Source organism: Telmatherina bonti, assembly GCF_933228915.1.
Source record: "Telmatherina bonti genome assembly, chromosome: 18".
Classification (NCBI taxonomy): Eukaryota; Metazoa; Chordata; class Actinopteri; order Atheriniformes; family Telmatherinidae; genus Telmatherina; species Telmatherina bonti.
In genome coordinates, this window is record NC_136616.1 from 37,261,011 (window position 1) to 37,284,163 (window position 23,153).

The following is a 23,153-nucleotide window of genomic DNA, read 5'->3' on the forward strand; positions in this document are numbered from 1 at the left end:
CCGTTCTCCGCCTGCTGTCTCTGACGGAGACGTGTCCATCGTGTCTCCTGCAGGAGGTGAAGCTGCAGAACAACATGAAGGACGAGGAGATCAAAGCTCTGAGAGACAGGATGATAAAGATGGAGAGCATCATACCGGTGAAGGTACGTCGCAGCTCACAGTAATGATGTGGTGTTCTCTAGACCTGGACGATGAATCGGGTTTTAATCTCAGTACGATCTGGGTTTTCAACGATGATGAAACTAAAAGGGTGTGATTATTTCTCTCTGCAGTTTCCTCTCCTGCTGTCTTCAGCTGCTAATCGAGCGTCTCTGGCGTTGCAGCGCTGTGCTGTAAACTCCTCCCACAGCCGCTTTGCTTTCATTCAGACACTGTTGCCAACTTGGAGACTTTCTCGCTAAATCTGGAGACTTTTTTTGTTAAAAGCGACAAATCTAGCAGCTTTTACTGGAGTTATTAGAGACTTTTCTGGTGTTTTGGCGACTGACTTGAAGGCACATATTGTTCTGCAGTTACTGTAAGGAAGGAGCAGCGGGAGCCTCTCCCGTCCTAAAGCACTCCCAGGCGGCCAGTCTCAGTCGGCTCCGGCTGCAGGTCCATGTAGAATAACTGCAGTAGGTTGTGGAAGTTCACCTAAACATACTTTATACCATTGTCAGTGACAACTGGCTGCATTATTTTCCTATACATAGTTCGACGTGTTAAATCACTGTCATATATCCCTCTGTTACGGGGCGTTACCATAGCAACTTGTTAATCAGCTGGTTCAGATCAGGTGTCTTTTAACAGGTGAATGAACGTAAAATAGTTCCTATATAAACTAAGTAAACAACTCGGAACCGTGCATTATACAGTTATAATGTACGACACGGAGTCTAGAACACCACGACGCGCAGCGTTGTTTATAAATACTGGATAATCGAGATCTCGATTTCAGTCAAAATAATGGTGATAATAGTTTTTGTCATAATGGAGCAACCCTACCTTCAACCCAAACTCTGCTTCTTCCTGTATAACGTTGAGCTTCTTCACACCCAGCAGTTTCCTCACCGCTGCATGGAGGAGGTTTACCAACGAAGAAGAAAGCTGCTTGTTAACACAGGACTCGGTGTGTTTCCATCAGAGTGAAACGTGGAGCTGAATCAGGTTCCAGACGTCTGACGTTGATCAGATTTCTCTCAGAACGTCTGACTGGAAGCCGGTCCTTCTGGGTGTTTAACGTGTTGACCCTCATCACGATACGTTTAGTCCTCCTGCTTCTGATTCACGTTCGTCTGAAGATCAGAGTCTTTAATCTTCATCAGACGTCAGAAGCAGATCCAGAAATTTAGCCAGAGTTTTGTATAAAAAGCGGCGCCTGGAATCCGGACTGGTGGGAATGTCGACCCGGACGCTTCAGACTGACTTTATGATGAAATAAACCAGCTTACAGACGGTCCAGCTGTACGGTCGCTGCTTCTCTGAAATTAGACTAAAATCAGCTGGAATAACGGTGATCTCTGAATAAAAACTAAATGTTTGTTCTGACGTCCGTCTGTCAGCATCGGGTTTTCCAACCAGCAGCATGACCTGCATCGCCTCCTGTCCCTGTCCTGTTTATTCACACGGCAAGAGGTCGTTTTGGTGATTCTCGCCCCCTAGTGGGCAGCCGCTGTAACTCCTCCTGGACTCCCAACGTCTGCATTTGGACTTTCCTGCTGCTTCCGGTAGAACAGGGGTCAGACCGGGTCCTGGAGGCCCTGGTCCTGCAGGTTTTAGATGATCCTGCTCTTCGACTTTATAGACAAACCACAGAACTGTTTCCATTTCCCGCCTCCATCCTGCATCCTTTCTCTCTTTAATCTTCTTGTTTCTTTGCTGAATCAGCGACGTTGTGTTCAGAACATCCAGTTCCTGGTTAAACCAGACGTCACGCCGCGTCCTGGATGTAAACGTATCGTGTCGTTTCTCTGCCCGAGTCGCTGCTGGACAGCAGTAGATCTAGACATACACATGATAGATGTCACTGTGTCATCGAACCCGTCCTGGACGACGAGTTTTACCGTCAGAAAGTTACGGAATGCACCTTTAAATGCAGAAACATTATTGTCCTTTAATACTGGAATAAATCCATGAATCAGAGTCTGCAGGGTTCCTGCTGCTGATAGCGGAGGATAAACGCCACCTTTGACCTCAGCAGCCGTCCAGAAGACATGGTGGAGGAGGGACTTTCCAACAGGATGGCTCCGGGTTTATCTCTGCTGGCTGGGACCACATTACCGGACCCTGGTCTGGTTTTACAGGATTTAGTGGAAAAGTATCAGAAAGAAGCTTCTGTTAACAGACACGGAGCTGCAGATACGATGAAACCTCTTCCAACACAAGCCTGGCCGCAGCTTGCTGGTTTGGTGTCCCACTGGTTTCCTGCTGAACCCAGAGCAGCGTTGAGACGGGGGGAGTAAACGTAGAGCAAAGACTGAAATCTGTCGATTTAAACTTCTAAAGAGACGAGTTATCAGCTGGTAACCCCAACCCACCCTGGTATCAGCTGGTAACCCCAACCCACCCTGGTATCAGCTGGTAACCCCAACCCACCCTGGTCAGCTGGTAACCCCAACCCACCCTGGTCAGCTGGTAACCCCAACCCACCCTGGTATCAGCTGGTAACCCCAACCCATCCTGGTATCAGCTGGTAACCCCAACCCACCCTGGTATCAGCTGGTAACCCCAACCCACCCTGGTATCAGCTGGTTACCCCAACCCATCCTGGTATCAGCTGGTAACCCCAACCCACCCTGGTATCAGCTGGTAACCCCAACCCACCCTGGTATCAGCTGGTAACCCCAACCCACCCTGGTATCAGCTGGTAACCCCAACCCATCCTGGTATCAGCTGGTAACCCCAACCCACCCTGGTATCAGCTGGTAACCCCAACCCACCCTGGTATCAGCTGGTAACCCCAACCCACCCTGGTATCAGCTGGTAACCCCAACCCACCCTGGTATCAGCTGGTAACCCCAACCCACCCTGGTATCAGCTGGTAACCCCAGCCCACCCTGGTATCAGCTGGTAACCCCAACCCACCCTGGTATCAGCTGGTAACCCCAACCCTGCTGTCTTCAGCTACTAATCGAGCGTCTCTGGCGTTGCAGCGCTGTGCTGTAAACTCCTCCCACAGCCGCTTTGCTTTCATTCAGACACTGTTGCCAACTTGGAGACTTTCTCGCTAAATCTGGAGACTTTTTTGTTAAAAGCGACAAATCTAGCAGCTTTTACTGGAGTTATTCGAGACTTTTCTGGTGTTTTGGCGACTGACTTGAAGGCACATATTGTTCTGCAGTTACTGTAAGGAAGGAGCAGCGGGAGCCTCTCCCGTCCTAAAGCACTCCCAGGCGGCCAGTCTCAGTCGGCTCCGGCTGCAGGTCCATGTAGAATAACTGCAGTAGGTTGTGGAAGTTCACCTAAACATAGTTTGGAAACATGCTGTAGCCTGACAGCGGTTGTTTGGCATAAAACCTTCATGGAGGCCAACGTAAAATAGTGCTTGAGTTTCTGTTATGAAACAGGATTTAGACCAGACAGAATATTATTTTTATGTTACATGTCAAGCTTCCCAGTAGCTCAGGTGAGATTTCTCCACTGCCGGCATCCTGGTGTATGAACGTATATCATCCCTCTACGTGTGGAGAGGCTGAAGGGTGGATCAGCTGGAAGCGGTTAGCATTGTGCTGACTACACGGCTTGTACACTAACCAACATGGTTTCTGATTTGTGCAACCTTTGTAGCATAAAAATGCAAATCAGGTTGCTGTTCTGGGTCCTGTTGAAGATGACTGCTGCCACCTACTGGCCTTTCATGGTATTACCGTTGTACAGATGTGTATGAATTCCGCCTCCTGAGGACCAGTATGGCTGATAAGTTACTGGGAAACGAAGCAGTCTGCAGTTTCAGAGAGAGAAATCATTTTAAAGAAAAACTTTACTGAAAGAATCCTGGTCGGCAGAGAGGTTCAGTTTTTCCAGATTTCTCACGTCAACGCTTCTGAAAACTTCTGCATTTCTGCGTTTTGTTTTAACCTCTGCTCTGGTTTCCAGGACGACGACATGAACGGCGAGGTGGGAGAGATGCCTCAGAGAGACGAGGAGGAGGCGGGCGACGGCACCGACCAGCCGGACGTGCGAGTCCAGCGTCTGATGGAGGAGGACCCGGCCTTCAGAAGGGGGCGTCTCCGCTGGCTGAAGCAGGAGCAGCAGAGGATCCTGAACCTGCAGCAGCAGAACATCACCAAGAAGCTACGAGGACAGAACCAGAACCAGGGTCAGCAGTGGGCATGGGGGGGTCGGCATGTTGCCCGTGTGATGAGCATTGTCTGAAACTCGTCCTCTTCTTCCTCACCCTGCAGCTCAGAGCTCCCCCACCGTCCCGGTTCACCTCCCCGGGACCGGCCGCTTCATCCCTCCCCAGGAGTGCAAGCTGAAGTTCCCCTTCAAGAGTAACCCTGCCCACCGGTTGTCCTGGGGACCAGCCAGCGCCGCCCTGCAGGCTCTGGGTCTGGTGGACGGAGGAGAAGGGGGGGAGAAGAGGGAGAACGGAGGAGTGGAGGGTAAAAGTTCTCCTTCGCCTCCGCCGCCCCTCCAGGGTCAGTCTCCTGCCCTTTTACCCCTCCCCTTCCAAGTCCCGCCACCTCCCATGCGCACACCCAGCCCTCATCGTGCCTGGCAACAGCGTAACCAGGGTAACCAGGGCAGCTTCCATCCCAACCAGCAAGGCAACCAAAACTACCAGCGGCGCCACCGCCGCAATTCTCTGGACAGCTCCACCCCTGGAAACGGTAACCATGACAACGGCCAGCATCAGGGGCGGCAGAGACAGAGGAGGGGGTTTTCACCTGGGCCAGGGGGGGAGAGAGGAGGAAGGGGAGGAGGAGGAGGAGGAGGCAGGGACAGAGACAGAGATGGAGGTTTCCATTTTAACCAGCGCCAGCAGCTCCAGTTCCACCACCACCCCTACTTCAACCCCCACAATGCACCATTCCAGCCGGGACCTCACCCCAGCTACCACAGCCTGCCACGCTCCGGGGTCCCCCAGCTGCCCCCGGAAATGCTCCTGGGGGTGGGGCCGGTGCCAGGTGGGTGGGGCTTCACCACCCCGCCCAGGATGAGACGGCAGTTCAGCGCTCCGGACCTCAAGAACAACAGAGCGACGCCGTCCGACGTCTGATTGGCCGAGAGACGCGGGGCCATCCTCATGCTGTAGAGAATAAGCCTGTGTGTGTGTGTGTGGGTGTGTGCGCACGTTTGCTTCAAGCTTCTACGTCCGCACGGGTTAACTGTTGCCATAGCAACGCTGATTTTTGTTTTCTCTGTCGGTGTGTGGAATCAATGTTTATTGGTTAGTTTAGCCAACGTATCGGCTGCTGGTATGATGGAGGACGAAGCTGGTTCCTAATGACGACGCCTCTGCCGTTATGCTCCGGTTAGCCTGAAGCGCCATTAGCAGGAGTTAGCCTGGTTTACGTCGCTTTGCAACTTCAGCTCCAGAAGGAGGAGATAAAAACTCGCATATTTGGAGAAAAAACAGCAAACGAATGTGATTAACCCTTAAAACTCCTCGACGTTCTTTCCTACGGTTTTTATTTGAAGCTAAATCTGCTTGTAGAAACGGGAAAAATGCAGAGATCAGCAGTGAACAAGCCCTTTTACCTGCTATCTTCACCAAACCACCTTCACCTCAGCTGCATCACAATCGACTTCTTGGCTTCATTCCAGCCATAGAGGATCTTTTTTTTCTTCTTTTCTGCTTTTTGCCTGCTGCTGATTGGACATTACAGTCATTTGAAGCTCTCTGATTGGTGGGAGGTTTAATAGGAAGTGACTTCATCACCAGTTCCAGGTCTAGAGAGACGTCTAGATAGACGTCTCTTAGCGACTCGGATGTCCACCACACCGCTGCTCCTGATGGCGATGGAAGCGATCTCGTGGAGTTTAAAGGGTTAAGTTAGAAAAAGGAGCTGTTTTCTATGCAGGATGTTTTGTTGATCGCTAAGAACCAAAGACGCCTCCCGCTGGAAAGGCGGCCATGTTTAAGCCAGGAAGAGGAGGACGTGTACATTTTTTACCCAACAGACTCGCATGTCAGAGCTGTGTGTGTATATTTGAAGTGTTTTGATGTTTGTGTTTTTATGAAGATGAATCTATTTTACAACACATGAAATGTGCTGATGGTGAGTTCACTGTCTCTGGCAATCATGGGAAATGTAGAGAGTGATTTTAAAACACATGATGGGAGATGTGGGGAAAGATGGGGATGATGGATGTATGTAGGGAGAGATGGTAAAGGAAATTTGGGAATTGTGCGGTGAGATGGACGGTGATGGGAACGTTTGGAGACGGAGGTGTGGAAACCGACACTACAGAAACTTCTGCACGATGTTTGATTCCTGCTGTACGGATCTGACGCTGTGTTGTCCGCCATTCCCAGCCTTCCTGCCGTGTCAGGACGCTGGGAGTGGCGGCTTTTCCTCATCCGAGTGGTTTCTGGACAGTTAATCGGGACACATTGGTGGAATTGAAAAGAAATCTGAAGATAAAATCTGAACAAGGCGCCACAGATTTCCGGGTTTTCCTCCCATGAAGTGATGTGTTCGCTGTCAGTGGGAGCTGGGAGTTTCAGTCCACTCGGAGCAAAGCACCCTGGGAGACGACATGGTTAACTCCGGTTTGACTTGGTGTTGGTTTGGGAGCACGCCTACTGGCAGGGAGAAAAACCCAGATGATGATGACAAATAAGTGACGTGATTGGTCGGAGCAGCATGACATCATACTTGTTTGGCTCTGCTGTCTCTGTAATCGACCAATCGCAGGACAATCTTGAAACCTGCTGCCGTTGCAGTTTCCTCATTGATTTAAGATTTTTTTGTTCCTTCATGTTTTGTTTGTTTGTTTTTTGTTGGTTTTTTTTTTTTATTTTCCAGCTTGGCCTCTGATTGGCTGCTTGTTTCCCCTCCTGCAGCTTCAGTCGCTGCTCAGCGACGCCGCGTTCTGTCTCTATTATACCGTTATAAGGTCTCATTAACGTTGGCTTTCATGGATGCTGCTAAAGGGAGCTTCTTTGCTGTCGGTGTGTGTGTGTGTGTGTGTGTGTGTGTGTGTGTGTGTGTGTGTGTGTGTGTTGGGCGCGTGTGTGTTAGTTAGTTCTTTTAAAATCATAATCTTAAATTTCTTTATAAGTCTGAGTTTATTGTTTTTGTTTGGTTTTGTTTTCCGGAGCTTTGAGGGGTGGGGGAGTGGCCTGAGGGGCTGTTGCCATGGCAACCACAAGCTCAGAGGAATTCCAGAGCGCTTTAGAGGTCCTTCCCATCAACCCCCCCCCCCCCCCCCCCGTTACGCATCCAATCACAACCTTGTGATCTGTGACATCGTTGTAGCCCTCCTCCTATTGGCCCAGAGTCCCTTCCAATGCTTTCCTGTCTGTGCTGGGTGGTTGTTGTTGTTGTTGTTGTTGTTGTTTGTTGTATCAGGAACCAATCTCAGGCTCTACCTGCAGACAACATGATGGCAATAAACTGTCAATAAGATTAAACCACAAACATGTCTCACTTCCTGCTTCACTGTGTCTTTACTCTGAGTCCTGTCCTACGGTGGCTGGCCGGGTTCAAACATGTCACATGGTAAAAACTGAGACATGTTCCATGACATGGAAAACATGAGGTGGACTGGCCAGTCAGCAGCCAGACTCCTGGACTGGCTGCTCTCCAGAGACGCCATGCTGCTGTGATGGATCCAGGATGTGGTTCAGCATCATCGTCCCTGGAGGTGTCCGCAGTGATCTCTGGTAGTCTTCCAGAGTCCGAGCCGTGATTTCCAGTTGACGATCACCAGCATCCGGCCTTGTCCCAAGCATACAGAGATTCCTCCTGATTTTTTTTATATGATACACAGTCGAGTCCACTCTTTGAGATCTTTACAATTTTGTTTTTTAAAATGAGTTTTTTAATCTTCCTCCTTCAAAGGCTGTTGGAAGTGAAAAGTCCTGAATAAATGATTTTTAAAGTAAAGCTGTTTATAAACACTGATGTTTCTTCGGTGGTTTTTCCCCAATAAAACAACTTCATGGAAAACTTTCAGATCCCAACAAACTTCCATTTGGAGGAGAAACCGCCTCCCAGCGCTGTCCGGTTTTCCTGACGACTGTCTGCTGATGACGGCAGGACGTCTGTGAAGAAGCAGCATAAAACAGTCTGACGTGAAGACCCAGAGCTTTATCTGCTTCCTGCTTCAGCAGCTGTCAGAACAAACTGCGCTTCCCTTCGCGTCGCCGCTCAGACCTGCAGACAGCTTCTACCGCTCAGCATGCAGCTCTTCCTCCTCCTCATCCTCCTGCTCCACCTCACCGTGGCTGCAGCAGTGGAAGGTTGCCGCAGCGACAGGGACAAAGACAACAGACCCAGAGAGAACTGTACCGCAGGTGGCTTCAACAACGTCCCAGCAGATCTGGACCTCAAGATGAAGGTAAGACCAGGACCAGCATGCTGAGAACTGGACCTGAGCTGTCAGACCAGTTCAGTTCTATAGAAACACAACTGGGAGTATTGGGGTTGGGGAGGGGGTGATGACAGACCACCAGCCTGGAAGCTTCCAGCTCATCCATTTATGTTTTCATTGTTGGTCCTTTGGAAGCAAAACGTCTTCTGGAGACATTTCAGGAAGAAAAACCGGATCTAACTCCAACTACCTGCAGGCAGCCATAAACACGGTGGGATTAAAGATAATAATCATAAATCCAGCCTGATATTAACCAGAAATATCCAGAAAACAAGTCCAGTTCCACCTGTTCAACTTCCTGTTGGCGCGAATCTCTAATCAGCCAATCACACGGCGGCTTGTAGACACGCTGAAGTTCTGAGTGCAAAGAGGAAGAACGGTCGTTTATGACTGCTGGTCTGAGTATTTACTGGGGGGGGGGGGTTGTTCTTGTCCCACTTTGGTCCCCTTAGCACCAGCAGGGCCTGGTTTAACCTGCCTGAGTCCTGCTGCTGACCATGTCCATCCCTCTCTGAGGACAGTGTAGCGTCTTCTGATGATGCACCATGTCCCAGAGCTCCGTCATCTCCCGCTGGCCTGTGAGAACATTCCGGGACTTTCTGTCTATCTGGGATGAGCAGAGTTTTAGCTGTAACCACAGCTCAGCGATAAGACAACGTTCAGACGGGCCGCGCAGCGTTTGATGGACAGCTGAGGCACAAGCGTCCTGTTTCTGAGTGAAACGACGACGTTGTGACAGGAAACCACCACATATGGAAATGTTCTCATTTTCCTTTTGTTTACAGGTTCTACTTCTTCCAAACAACCTGTTCTCCTCTCTCTCCTGGACCTCCTTTCAGATCTTTCCGGAGATCTATGAGATCGACCTCACGGCCAACAAGGTGCGTCTTTCTCGAACCAGACGGTCAGTAAATGCAACGCTGGCAGTGATCAGTGATGGGTACTGGTGTGGTTCTCCAGGTTCCAGAGGTGACCCCCACCGCGACTCCGATCCTGCCCACCCTCAGCGTCCTCCGGCTGGGATCCAACCGCCTGACATCCCTCTCCGATGGCGCCTTCTCAGCCTGTCCTTCTCTGACCGAACTCTACCTGGAGAGCAACGCCATCGCTTCCCTCAGCGACAACATCTTTTATGGGCTCAGTAAGCTGGAGGTCAGTGTTGCCATGGAAACCGGAGGCCAGGACGGCTCTGAAGATGCCGTAAGGATATGTAAAAGACTCCACTGACATCCATGTGTCCGTTTTTTTAGATCCTGGACCTGACATCCAATCACATCACAGTGCTCCCTGGTGTCATGCTTCACCCCCTCCTCGCCATAGAGACCCTCTACCTGGAGAACAACCAGGTGGGAAACTGATTCCATTTCCTCACCTGCAGGTTGTCAAAGTCAAGCACATCGTAGAACATTTCCTTTTCTTCTCAGATCAAACTGATGCCAGATGGTTGGTTCAGCCAGAAAGAGGATGTGCCATACCTCTACCTCTCAGCCAATCCCTGGGTTTGCTCCTGCTCCCTTTCTTACCTGCAAGGATACCTCGAAGAACATGAACTCAATGTCTACGTCCGGGATGGCAAGGATATCAAGGGCGACGTAGCGAGCGTGGTGAGTAGCGGACAGATGTGGACAGAAAGATGAAAAAATAAAAAGTATCACGTACTTCAGATTCTGAGACCTGTTACATCACATATAGTAGAAGTTTTCCCTAAATCTCTGTTTGATACAGTCTGAGCCTTGTCTTCTGCCCCCTGCTGGACAGCTTGGGTACAATAACTTCATGAGACATTCTCTATGATCATTATTTTGATTGTTTTATTTTACATTTTGTTAAAGACCAAAAACACAGATGAATCAATCAAAATGAGAATTTTCCTTCCATTATTTCTTGGAAAGACATGATGATGATTCAAGGAGGCCAAGAGTCCGGACCAAAGTCCACACAGGAACCGGAAACTGCACTTAGCATTTCGCTAAGAGATTAGCCATGTTTGACCTGGCAAGTCCTCAACATCATCAGAACCTCAACCTGAGCTTAATAAGACCATATCAGAGATCATTTCCAACATCTTGTCCGTGACTTCAGGGTTCGGACAAAAGTCTGTATGATGTTTGTGTACGTCGTGGTCCAAATCGAGATGCTATATCTGATATTTTCACTAAACTACAGCAAAAAAACAAACAAAAAAGCAGCTTGTTTTTATGCATTTTCTGTTTATTCATAATTTTGATGGAAATAAACCTCCTGCCTGGAAATACAGTGAGATTAAACATCTCTGGCTTTTTATGGAAGCTGGAAAAAATTCCAACTTGTCCTCACCAACAAAAACATCTGTCCTTAGAGACGTCGCCAAAGCAAAAGCAAGTGCTTGGACAAGTAATGATGGGGTGAAAAGATCAGTTGGAAAAAACCTACGAAGAAATCCAACAAGGATTTGAGAGTTGCTCCTGGACCTCCAAAAGGGTGTCCCATAAGAGCACAGGAGGTCTTTGGGGACCCCACTCTGATTAATGTCCAAACATTGTCCCGATTTGAAGAAATAAAAGTAAGACATGTTGTTTAACTTTGGCTTGATTGAAAGACAGGCCTCAGCCAGAATACAATTCCATTCAATTCAATTCAATTCAATTCAATTCAATTCAATTCAATTCAATTAGGCGGGGCCGAGGGTTGTAGGTGCGTGAAGGGGGTCCTAAGGGAAACCACGGCTTTATTGCATCTATAGCTCCAGTTTCTTTTCAAAATAAAATTTCAACTTTGTCAGTTTTCAATTTACAGATGTTTCCGCTGAAAGGTGTTCAACACATAAGCTGGAACTGCGATATAACCTTGTCCAGCGAGAATCCACTTTGAGGAAGATGAAGATACGAAACATTTTGTGTTTTCAAACTGATATTTTGCTTGAAGATGAAGAAGCCATCTTTTCTTGACGTGAAATGGAAATGTGACCGCTACATAAACTTTGAGCAAAGTGTCTCCATAACACTTCTGCAAAATGTCTTTTATATTAATCATCTGAAAAGTCTTTTATTGTGACAGTTCCGTTTTGCGTGATTCCAGTGGTGATGGAAACGCTGCTCATACTGAAATGTTTTGCCTTCAGGTGTGTGACTCGCCGCCGTTGCTCAGAGGAAGACCCATCATCAATCTGGAAGCATCTGACCTGTGTTCACTTTCAGGTGGAACGGTCGCTCCCGACCAAACCATGACAGCTGCACCTACTGTCCCGGCTAAACCTTACACCAGGCCGCCGTCTACACCGCCGTCTACACCTCTGCCTACACCGCCATCTACACCACCGTCTACACCTCCGTCTACACCGCCGTCTACACCACCGTCTACACCTCTGCCTACACCGCCATCTACACCACCGTCTACACCTCCGTCTACACCGCCGTCTACACCACCGTCTACACCTCCGTCTACACCGCCGTCTACACCGCCGTCTACACCGCCGTCTACACCACCGTCTACACCTCTGCCTACACCGCCATCTACACCGCCGTCTACACCTCTGCCTACACCGCCATCTACACCGCCGTCTACACCACCGTCTACACCACCGTCTACACCTCCATCTACACTTTCTACTTTACAAACCTCACCTGCGTTTCTGCTCTCGGGGTTCCATGAAGTGGCCACATGGTCCTGGTACCAGACCTTCACCAGGGTCTCTGAGTGGTCGGAAGTGAAAACAGAGAAGTCGTCGGTTCGGTTTCATGATTTTCCGTCGCCAACTCTTCGTCCGCCCGTCAGACGCTCAACCGACAACCCAACGAAACGTCCTGAGACAATCACATCCGTCCACTTAACGCCAACAACAACTAGACTCCAGATAGTCTCCACCGAGGAGACATCCACCGTGTCTGCAACACGTTCACTGGAAGGCCGGTCCCCCATGGTCCACCGACATGTCCTCGTCAGCTCTGTGGGGGCTGCAGGGCTCTTCTGTGTTTGGCTGTTTGCTGGTTGTCTGCTGCTGTGTGTGGCGTCGGCGGTGTGCGTTCTGGTGACGTTAACGAAGCTGGTTGTCTGGTACAGGAAGGTCTACAGACCTCTGAGCGAGGTGGCGAAGAGGAGCGCCGGCAGGGAAGGAGTGGCGCTGCTGAGGCGCAGCAGGATGGAAGGAACAGGAGTGATGGCGTTGTATCGCTCCATCCTGTTTGTCCACAGGGGGGCAGTAGACGCCACGCAGGAAGAGAAGGAAAGTGAAGGAGGAGAGGAAGGAGGAGGCGAAAGTCACATTATCACTCTGAAGCCCACTGGAGGAGGAGAAGTTACAGGAGGGAAAGGAGGAGACAAAGGGCAGGAGGAGAGAGGAGTGTACAGGAAGACTTTGTACCGCTTGTTCAGTAAAGAGGAGGAGATAGAAGGATGGAGGAGTGTGATGGAGGAGTGTCAGGTTTCCACTGAAGATGGAGGCAGAATGAGGCTTAGAGGAGATAAAGAACAAAGCGAAGGAGGAGGAGGAGGAGGAGGAAGAGGAGGAGGATCCAAAAAGCGTTACAGCGTGATTCTGCGAGAGGAGAGGGAGGGGGAACGAGGAGGGAGGGAGGAGCTAGACTGGGTGGTGGGAGGTTGGGAGGTGAAAAGAGGAGGTGAGGCAGGAGAGGAGCCAAGGAGCAGCTGGGGGGAGTGGCTGGCTCACTATTTACCCAGCATGCCTTGGGGAGTGACCATACCCCCAGAGGAGGAGGGAGCTCTGTGATGTCATCAGTGGGAGGAGCTACAGCAGGTAATTGATGGTAGCGGCTGTAGCTCAGCAGGAAGAGCGTCGTCTTCTAACTGGAAAGTTGGATTCCAGGCTTCCCAGACTATGTGCTGAAGTGTCCTTGGGCAAGACACTAAACCCCCCCCCCGGTTGCCCACCAATGTGCCTATCAGGCTTTGGAAAATAGTGTCTGCTTAATGACTGTAGAATAGAACAGTAAACATGATAAAACATGAAGGTCTTGTTTCCTTCCTGATGCCCGTTCCCTCCTTCAGGTTCCTCGCATCAGATCCGCACCTATTCATGAAAACCTGATACCACACTCTCCTTCCAGACTAGCATCAGCTTTTAAGTTCGGCGTTATGCAGACGACACCATCTTCTCTAATCCAGACTGATTTCATTTACCTGCTGACATCACTGGATAATTTCCCATAAAACTCCACCAGTTAAACCCCGTTCACTTTAGCTTCCATCTTCATCATTGTGGAACTGTGATGGTCATGTGACCCTCCAGCTGGTCTACGGAGGTTTTCCAGCATTTCTATCCGTCCAGGAGGTTTACAATCCAGATGTAGTGTTTATTCAGAGACTCTAGATAGTAAATCCACCACTATTCATCACATCTTCATCACCATCACTACCATGTTGCTAAGAGACCTCTATTTTCACCTGGACATGATGATGAAGACACTTCCTGTCAGACTTTCCACCAATCAGAGAGCTTAAACCTTCGGTAACGTCCAATCAGGAGCAGCCAAAGGTCAGCGAAGCCGTCAGCTGAGGCTGACTCTGACAAGAAGTGACTGTAAGTTTACTGTGCTTAAAAGAGACAAGGTTTTTCAATAAAAAAGGAAAGAAATTGACCAAAAGGATCTAAAAATGTCTTGGAGTTTGGAAAGTTAAACCTGCTTTAAAGTATTATGTGACAATCGAGCTTGTGCGTTCTGCTTTAGTCCACATTCACCTGGGAAACTGGGACCAGCTGAACATGTTTCTTCAACATTAAAATTACAACCAAAAGATAATTAGTTTGAAAATATGTCGTATTTTTCTGCAGAACTTGGGAAGTTTCATCCTTACTTCTTAAGTTCTAAGTTCCTGTGAACTGAATAGGAATCTGCATACAGTCAGATAATTAGCATAATTATAAGATAATTAGCATCATTATCTGACTATCAGAATGAATTCAAACTGAAGATGTTTTTATTTTACATCGTGATCACCAACATGTGATTAGTGTTTATAATTCTTACCTGTTCTTCAGGAGTCCTGCCTGTAAATAAAAGTAAAGTTCATAAAACTTGTATTTTTTAACTGAATCTGAAACGTGTATTCTCAATGACACTTTTATTTCTACAGCATTTTAATAAAACTTAAATCACCCAAAGTTCAGTGCATTAAATATAATAAAACATGAAAAACTCTGAGCCAAAAGGAGATAACACAACCTGCAACTGATTCAAAAGGAGAGTAAAAGCGAAAGTTTCAGTCAGACAGAAACAGTCAGAATGAAACTCAGGCAACATGTTTGTTAAAAATGAATGCATGATTAGATTAAAGATATCACACAGGAACAGTTTTAATCTGATAAATCTTAAAATGTATTTAAAGACAGAAGCAGAATGATGTTTACTGAATGATAAATAAGAAATAAGATATATAATTGTATACCATTCTTTACACACTGTATGAATGTTGTATAATAAATAGTTATCATTCAATTTAAGATCAAACTTCTGTTTGACTCCAAGATCAGGCTCCAAATAGTCTGGATCTTCGACTGCAATCCAAACCAGGTTCCAGAACGTCCACGCAGGAAACAGATGATTCAGAATAAGACGAGAAAAGCATCATCTGCAGATTTTCTGTCCTGCAACATCAAGCTGGATCTGAAGGAGAGGAGCAGGTAAAGCAGCTGATCCTGTCGCCTCCACCTCAACATGCTAGAAACATGGAAAAGTTCTGAAGCAGAATTTCCCCAGATCAGCTCAACTTTCATTCCTGTAACGTTTGTAAGGTCATACATGATCAGCTTTCTCTTTCTAGTTGAGTCATTCAGCTTTCACTTTCACTTTTACAGAAAGTCCACATTCAGTCAGGCTGAACTTCTGGTTTCAGCAGCAGCAACTCGGTTTCATCAGAACTAGCTTCACGCTGCTGGAAACAAACTTCCAGCGTTTCCACACCATTAAAACTACATTCTTTATATTTAGCTCCAACTTAGACTGCTAAAAATAAATAAATCATCTCATTTTGTCATTTCTAAATATTTCTACAGACATAAATATTTCACTGAATCTGACGCGGTTTCAATCTGCCTTTTCTAGAACGGAATTAAAACACACCTGCAGCTAACATGCTAGCTGCAGCTACAGCTAACCTGCAGCTAACCTACACACACATTTCCTGTTTCAGCATCTTTGCATTCAAACCATTTAATACACATTCCTTGATTCTGGAGTTTTCTCAGGAAGTCACCAGCAGACGTTCCACACACACACAGCCGTATGTTCCACACACACACAGCCGTATGTTCCACACACACACAGCCGTATGTTCCACACACACACGTTACATCCCAGTCCAGAAGCCACCAGAGCATAAAGTGCTTGTTTTCCTAAAAGTACGTGGTTTATATACTGATAATGGACGGCTGGGGGGAGGAGGAGGAGGAGGAGGAAGCAAACGGCAGCAGGAGAGGAGATGGAAACAGGAACCTCAGGAAGAAGCAGGAGGACTGAACCCAAAGAGGAGGCAGCAAGTCCGGTTTGCAGCTGAAGGAGGTGGAGGTGTGTGTTCCTCCGTCCTCAGCAGGAGGTGTGTGTTCCTCCGTCCTCAGCAGGAGGTGTGTGTTCCTCCGTCCTCAGCAGGAGGTGTGTGTTCCTCCGTCCTCAGGAGGCGGGACGAAAGACAAAGAGTCCTGTAGTTCAACTGATGATGGTTTCACTGATGGTGTTTAAAAAGAAATCTGGTTTTAAAGGGAAACGATTTACTCTGCAGCGCGACCAGGAGTCCTCGCCGTTACTCTGCAGCGCGACCAGGAGTCCTCGTCGTTACTCTGCAGCGTGACCAGGAGTCCTCGCCGTTACTCTGCAGCGCGACCAGGAGTCCTGGCCGTTACTCTGCAGCGCGACCAGGAGTCCTGGCCGTTACTCTGCAGCGCGACCAGGAGTCCTCGCCGTTACTCTGCAGCGTGACCAGGAGTCCTCGCCGTTACTCTGCAGCGCGACCAGGAGTCCTCGCCGTTACTCTGCAGCGCGACCAGGAGTCCTCGCCGTTACTCTGCAGCGCGACCAGGAGTCCTGGCCGTTACTCTGCAGCGCGACCAGGAGTCCTCGCCGTTACTCTGCAGCGTGACCAGGAGTCCTCGCCGTTACTCTGCAGCGCGACCAGGAGTCCTCGCCGTTACTCTGCAGCGCGACCAGGAGTCCTCGTCGTTACTCTGCAGCGTGACCAGGAGTCCTCGCCGTTACTCTGCAGCGTGACCAGGAGTCCTGGCCGTTACTCTGCAGCGCGACCAGGAGTCCTCGCCGTTACTCTGCAGCGTGACCAGGAGTCCTCGTCGTTACTCTGCAGCGCGACCAGGAGTCCTCGCCGTTACTCTGCAGCCCGACCAGGAGTCCTCGCCGTTACTCTGCAGCGCGACCAGGAGTCCTCGCCGTTACTCTGCAGCCCGACCAGGAGTCCTCGCCGTTACTCTGCAGCGCGACCAGGAGTCCTCGCCGTTACTCTGCAGCGCGACCAGGAGTCCTCGCCGTTACTCTGCAGCGCGACCAGGAGTCCTCGTCGTTACTCTGCAGCGTGACCAGGAGTCCTCGCCGTTACTCTGCAGCGCGACCAGGAGTCCTCGCCGTTACTCTGCAGCGTGACCAGGAGTCCTGGCCGTTACTCTGCAGCGCGACCAGGAGTCCTCGCCGTTACTCTGCAGCGTGACCAGGACTCCTCGCCGTTACTCTGCAGCGCGACCAGGAGTCCTCGCCGTTACTCTGCAGCGTGACCAGGACTCCTCGCCGTTACTCTGCAGCGTGACCAGGACTCCTCGCCGTTACTCTGTAGCGTGACCAGGAGTCCACGCCGTTACTCTGCAGCGTGACCAGGAGTCCTCGTCGTTACTCTGCAGCGCGACCAGGAGTCCTCGTCGTTACTCTGCAGCGTGACCAGGAGTCCTCGCCGTTACTCTGCAGCGCGACCAGGAGTCCTCGTCGTTACTCTGCAGCGTGACCAGGAGTCCTCGCCGTTACTCTGCAGCGCGACCAGGAGTCCTCGTCGTTACTCTGCAGCGCGACCAGGAGTCCTGGCCGTTACTCTGCAGCGTGACCAGGAGTCCTGGCCGTTACTCTGCAGCGTGACCAGGAGTCCTCGTCGTTACTCTGCAGCGTGACCAGGAGTCCTGGCCGTTACTCTGCAGCGTGACCAGGAGTCCTCGCCGTTACTCTGCAGCGCGACCAGGAGACCTCGCCGTTACTCTGCAGCCCGACCAGGAGTCCTCGTCGTTACTCTGCAGCGTGACCAGGAGTCCTCGCCGTTACTCTGCAGCCCGACCAGGAGTCCTCGCCGTTACTCTGCAGCGCGACCAGGAGTCCTCGTCGTTACTCTGCAGCGCGACCAGGAGTCCTCGTCGTTACTCTGCAGCGTGACCAGGAGTCCTGGCCGTTACTCTGCAGCGCGACCAGGAGTCCTCGCCGTTACTCTGCAGCGCGACCAGGAGACCTCGCCGTTACTCTGCAGCGCGACCAGGAGTCCTCGCCGTTACTCTGCAGCGCGACCAGGAGTCCTCGCCGTTACTCTGCAGCGCGACCAGGAGTCCTCGCCGTTACTCTGCAGCGTGACCAGGAATCCTCGCCGTTACTCTGCAGCGTGACCAGGAGTCCTCGCCGTTACTCTGCAGCGCGACCAGGAGTCCTCGCCGTTACTCTGCAGCGTGACCAGGAGTCCTCGCCGTTACTCTGCAGCGTGACCAGGAGTCCTCGCCGTTACTCTGCAGCGCGACCAGGAGTCCTCGCCGTTACTCTGCAGCGTGACCAGGAGTCCTCGCCGTTACTCTGCAGCGCGACCAGGAGTCCTTGCCGTTACTCTGCAGCGCGACCAGGAGTCCTCGCCGTTACTCTGCAGCGCGACCAGGAATCCTCGCCGTTACTCTGCAGCGTGACCAGGAGTCCTCGCCGTTACTCTGCAGCGCGACCAGGAGTCCTCGCCGTTACTCTGCAGCGTGACCAGGAGTCCTCGCCGTTACTCTGCAGCGTGACCAGGAGTCCTCGCCGTTACTCTGCAGCGCGACCAGGAGTCCTCGCCGTTACTCTGCAGCGTGACCAGGAGTCCTCGCCGTTACTCTGCAGCGCGACCAGGAGTCCTTGCCGTTACTCTGCAGCGCGACCAGGAGTCCTCGCCGTTACTCTGCAGCGTGACCAGGAGTCCTCGCCGTTATTCTGCAGCGCGACCAGGAGTCCTCGTCGTTACTCTGCAGCGTGACCAGGAGTCCTCATCGTTACTCTGCAGCGTGACCAGGAGTCCTCGTCGTTACTCTGCAGCGTGACCAGGAGTCCTCGCCGTTACTCTGCAGCGCGACCAGGAGTCCTCGTCGTTACTCTGTAGCGTGACCAGGAGTCCTCATCGTTACTCTGCAGCGTGACCAGGAGTCCTCGTCGTTACTCTGCAGCGTGACCAGGAGTCCTCGCCGTTACTCTGCAGCGCGACCAGGAGTCCTCATCGTTACTCTGCAGCGTGACCAGGAGTCCTCGTCGTTACTCTGCAGCGTGACCAGGAGTCCTCGCCGTTACTCTGCAGCGCGACCAGGAATCCTCGCCGTTACTCTGCAGCGCGACCAGGAGTCCTCGCCGTTACTCTGCAGCGCGACCAGGAGTCCTCGCCGTTACTCTGCAGCGTGACCAGGAGTCCTTGCCGTTACTCTGCAGCGCGACCAGGAGTCCTCGCCGTTACTCTGCAGCGTGACCAGGAGTCCTCGCCGTTATTCTGCAGCGCGACCAGGAGTCCTCGTCGTTACTCTGCAGCGTGACCAGGAGTCCTCGTCGTTACTCTGCAGCGCGACCAGGAGTCCTCGCCGTTACTCTGCAGCGTGACCAGGAGTCCTCGCCGTTACTCTGCAGCGTGACCAGGAGTCCTCGTCGTTACTCTGCAGCGCGACCAGGAGTCCTCGTCGTTACTCTGCAGCGCGACCAGGAGTCCTCGCCGTTACTCTGCAGCGTGACCAGGAGTCCTCGTCGTTACTCTGCAGCGCGACCAGGAGTCCTCGCCGTTACTCTGCAGCGCGACCAGGAGTCCTCGCCGTTACTCTGCAGCGTGACCAGGAGTCCTCGCCGTTACTCTGCAGCGCGACCAGGAGACCTCGCCGTTACTCTGCAGCGTGACCAGGAGTCCTCGTCGTTACTCTGCAGCGCGACCAGGAGACCTCGTCGTTACTCTGCAGCGCGACCAGGAGTCCTCGCCGTTACTCTGCAGCGTGACCAGGAGTCCTCGTCGTTACTCTGCAGCGCGACCAGGAGACCTCGCCGTTACTCTGCAGCGTGACCAGGAGTCCTCGTCGTTACTCTGCAGCGCGACCAGGAGACCTCGTCGTTACTCTGTAGCGCGACCAGGAGTCCTCGCCGTTACTCTGCAGCGCGACCAGGAGTCCTCGTCGTTACTCTGTAGCGCGACCAGGAGACCTCGTCGTTACTCTGTAGCGCGACCAGGAGACCTCGTCGTTACTCTGTAGCGCGACCAGGAGTCCTCGCCGTTACTCTGCAGCGCGACCAGGAGACCTCGCCGTTACTCTGCAGCGCGACCAGGAGACCTCGTCGTTACTCTGCAGCGCGACCAGGAGTCCTCGCCGTTACTCTGCAGCCCGACCAGGAGTCCTGGCCGTTACTCTGCAGCCCGACCAGGAGTCCTCGTCGTTACTCTGCAGCGTGACCAGGAGTCCTCGTCGTTACTCTGCAGCGTGACCAGGAGTCCTCGCCGTTACTCTGCAGCGCGACCAGGAATCCTCGCCGTTACTCTGCAGCGCGACCAGGAGTCCTCGCCGTTACTCTGCAGCGCGACCAGGAGTCCTCGCCGTTACTCTGCAGCGCGACCAGGAGTCCTCGTCGTTACTCTGCAGCGTGACCAGGAGTCCTGGCCGTTACTCTGCAGCGCGACCAGGAGTCCTCGCCGTTACTCTGCAGCGCGACCAGGAGTCCTCGCCGTTACTCTGCAGCGCGACCAGGAATCCTCGCCGTTACTCTGCAGCGCGACCAGGAGTCCTCGCCGTTACTCTGCAGCGCGACCAGGAGACCTCGCCGTTACTCTGCAGCGCGACCAGGAGTCCTCGCCGTTACTCTGCAGCGCGACCAGGAGTCCTCGTCGTTACTCTGCAGCGCGACCAGGAGTCCTCGCCGTTACTCTGCAGCGCGACCAGGAGACCTCGCCGTTACTCTGCAGCGCGACCAGGAGTCCTCGTCGTTACTCTGCAGCGCGACCAGGAGTCCTCGCCGTTACTCTGCAGCGCGACCAGGAGTCCTCGTCGTTACTCTGCAGCGCGACCAGGAGTCCTCGCCGTTACTCTGCAGCGCGACCAGGAGTCCTCGCCGTTACTCTGCAGCGCGACCAGGAGTCCTCGCCGTTACTCTGCAGCGCGACCAGGAGTCCTCGCCGTTACTCTGCAGCCCGACCAGGAGTCCTCGCCGTTACTCTGCAGCGCGACCAGGAGTCCTCGCCGTTACTCTGCAGCGCGACCAGGAGACCTCGTCGTTACTCTGCAGCGCGACCAGGAGTCCTCGCCGTTACTCTGCAGCGCGACCAGGAGTCCTCGCCGTTACTCTGTAGCGCGACCAGGAGTCCTCGCCGTTACTCTGCAGCGCGACCAGGAGTCCTCGCCGTTACTCTGCAGCGCGACCAGGAGTCCTCGCCGTTACTCTGCAGCGCGACCAGGAGTCCTCGCCGTTACTCTGTAGCGCGACCAGGAGTCCTCGCCGTTACTCTGCAGCGCGACCAGGAGACCTCGTCGTTACTCTGTAGCGCGACCAGGAGTCCTCGCCGTTACTCTGCAGCGCGACCAGGAGACCTCGTCGTTACTCTGTAGCGCGACCAGGAGTCCTCGCCGTTACTCTGCAGCGCGACCAGGAGTCCTCGCCGTTACTCTGCAGCGCGACCAGGAGACCTCGCCGTTACTCTGCAGCGTGACCAGGAGTCCTCGTCGTTACTCTGCAGCGTGACCAGGAGTCCTCGCCGTTACTCTGCAGCGCGACCAGGAGACCTCGTCGTTACTCTGTAGCGCGACCAGGAGTCCTCGCCGTTACTCTGCAGCGCGACCAGGAGACCTCGCCGTTACTCTGCAGCGCGACCAGGAGACCTCGTCGTTACTCTGTAGCGCGACCAGGAGTCCTCGCCGTTACTCTGCAGCGCGACCAGGAGTCCTCGCCGTTACTCTGCAGCGCGACCAGGAGACCTCGCCGTTACTCTGCAGCGCGACCAGGAGTCCTCGCCGTTACTCTGCAGCGCGACCAGGAGACCTCGCCGTTACTCTGCAGCGCGACCAGGAGTCCTCGCCGTTACTCTGCAGCGCGACCAGGAGTCCTCGCCGTTACTCTGCAGCGCGACCAGGAGTCCTCGCCGTTACTCTGCAGCGCGACCAGGAGTCCTCGCCGTTACTCTGCAGCGCGACCAGGAGTCCTCGCCGTTACTCTGCAGCGCGACCAGGAGTCCTCGCCGTTACTCTGTAGCGCGACCAGGAGACCTCGCCGTTACTCTGCAGCGCGACCAGGAGTCCTCGCCGTTACTCTGCAGCGCGACCAGGAGTCCTCGTCGTTACTCTGCAGCGTGACCAGGAGTCCTCGCCGTTACTCTGCAGCGCGACCAGGAGTCCTCGCCGTTACTCTGCAGCGCGACCAGGAGTCCTCGCCGTTACTCTGCAGCGTGACCAGGAGTCCTCGCCGTTACTCTGCAGCGCGACCAGGAGTCCTCGTCGTTACTCTGCAGCGCGACCAGGAGTCCTCGCCGTTACTCTGCAGCGCGACCAGGAGTCCTTGGCGTTACTCTGCAGCGCGACCAGGAGTCCTCGCCGTTACTCTGCAGCGTATCTATAATAAACGCGGAGGTTTTAGTCTCCATGACGCTGCAGGAAACCTTGAGACGAGCAGCTGGATGAAGTGTTTGGTGTTCAGGTGGAAAAGTCTTCCTGTTTACTGTGGACGCCATGGAAACGGTCGTTTGCTACTCTGAACTTGGAAGAGTTTCGGTCTCTGATCTGAAACGTTGCGGCGATGCCTCAGACCACCGACTGGTACTCCGTGGAACCTGCAGGTTTCCTCCGTCTGCTGCAGATCCAGAACGCCAGCAGGCCTCCTATTGCAGAACCTGCAGCGACTCCTCCTGCTGCTCCTCCAGCAACAAGCAGCACGTCAGCGCTGCTTCCTGCTCCTCCATCAGCCTCCACGTCCGCCTCCTGCATGGGGAGACGCGCTTCATCTGGAAGACAGAAAGGCGCCGTCAGACCAGATTCCAGACGGGGACGGTGACACCGAGTCTGGACTCGGACCCACCTGAAGCCGCCACGCTGAGGCTGATGAAGTGGCTGAACTCGGACTGGTCTCTCTTGCTGCGCTTCAGGCTCCTGGACGAGATGTGACACTCGTACATCCCAGTGTCATTGAAGGTGACGTTCCTCAGCACCAGAGAGGCGTCTCCACCCTTCATGTCCGCCTCCTTCAGCTTCACCCTGCCGCTGAACGCCGGGTGCTGGTAGTTCTCATAGGAGCGCCTGTTCCTGTAGAAGTAGACGTAGCCGTCGGTGTTGAGGTCGGGTCTGCTCCACTTCAGCACCGAGATGCTTTCCCATCCGGGACTCAGACACGGAAGGGTCACATCCTGCTCCAGCTTCACCACCAGCTCCTGCTGCCCTGCAACAGAGACCAGAAACCTGACTCACCCGGATCCCTGCTGCAGTT

The 23,153-nt window shown here is 52.5% G+C and overlaps 1 protein-coding gene across 2 annotated transcripts in view; it reads left to right on the forward strand.

Annotated features, from left to right (window-relative positions):
* Window positions 1–7,577, forward strand: part of LOC306768979 (kinesin-like protein KIF1C) — a 60,029-nt gene extending 52,452 nt beyond the window's left edge. For both annotated transcript variants that reach the window (XM_079257479.1, XM_079257480.1), the window contains exons 26-28: window positions 54–143; window positions 4,075–4,297; window positions 4,383–7,577. In XM_079257479.1, the coding sequence (XP_079113605.1) occupies window positions 54–143; window positions 4,075–4,297; window positions 4,383–5,200 (1,131 nt within the window). In that variant the 3' untranslated portion in view covers window positions 5,201–7,577. The remainder of the gene's footprint in view (window positions 1–53; window positions 144–4,074; window positions 4,298–4,382) is intronic.
* The last annotated feature ends 15,576 nt before the right edge of the window (window positions 7,578–23,153 follow it).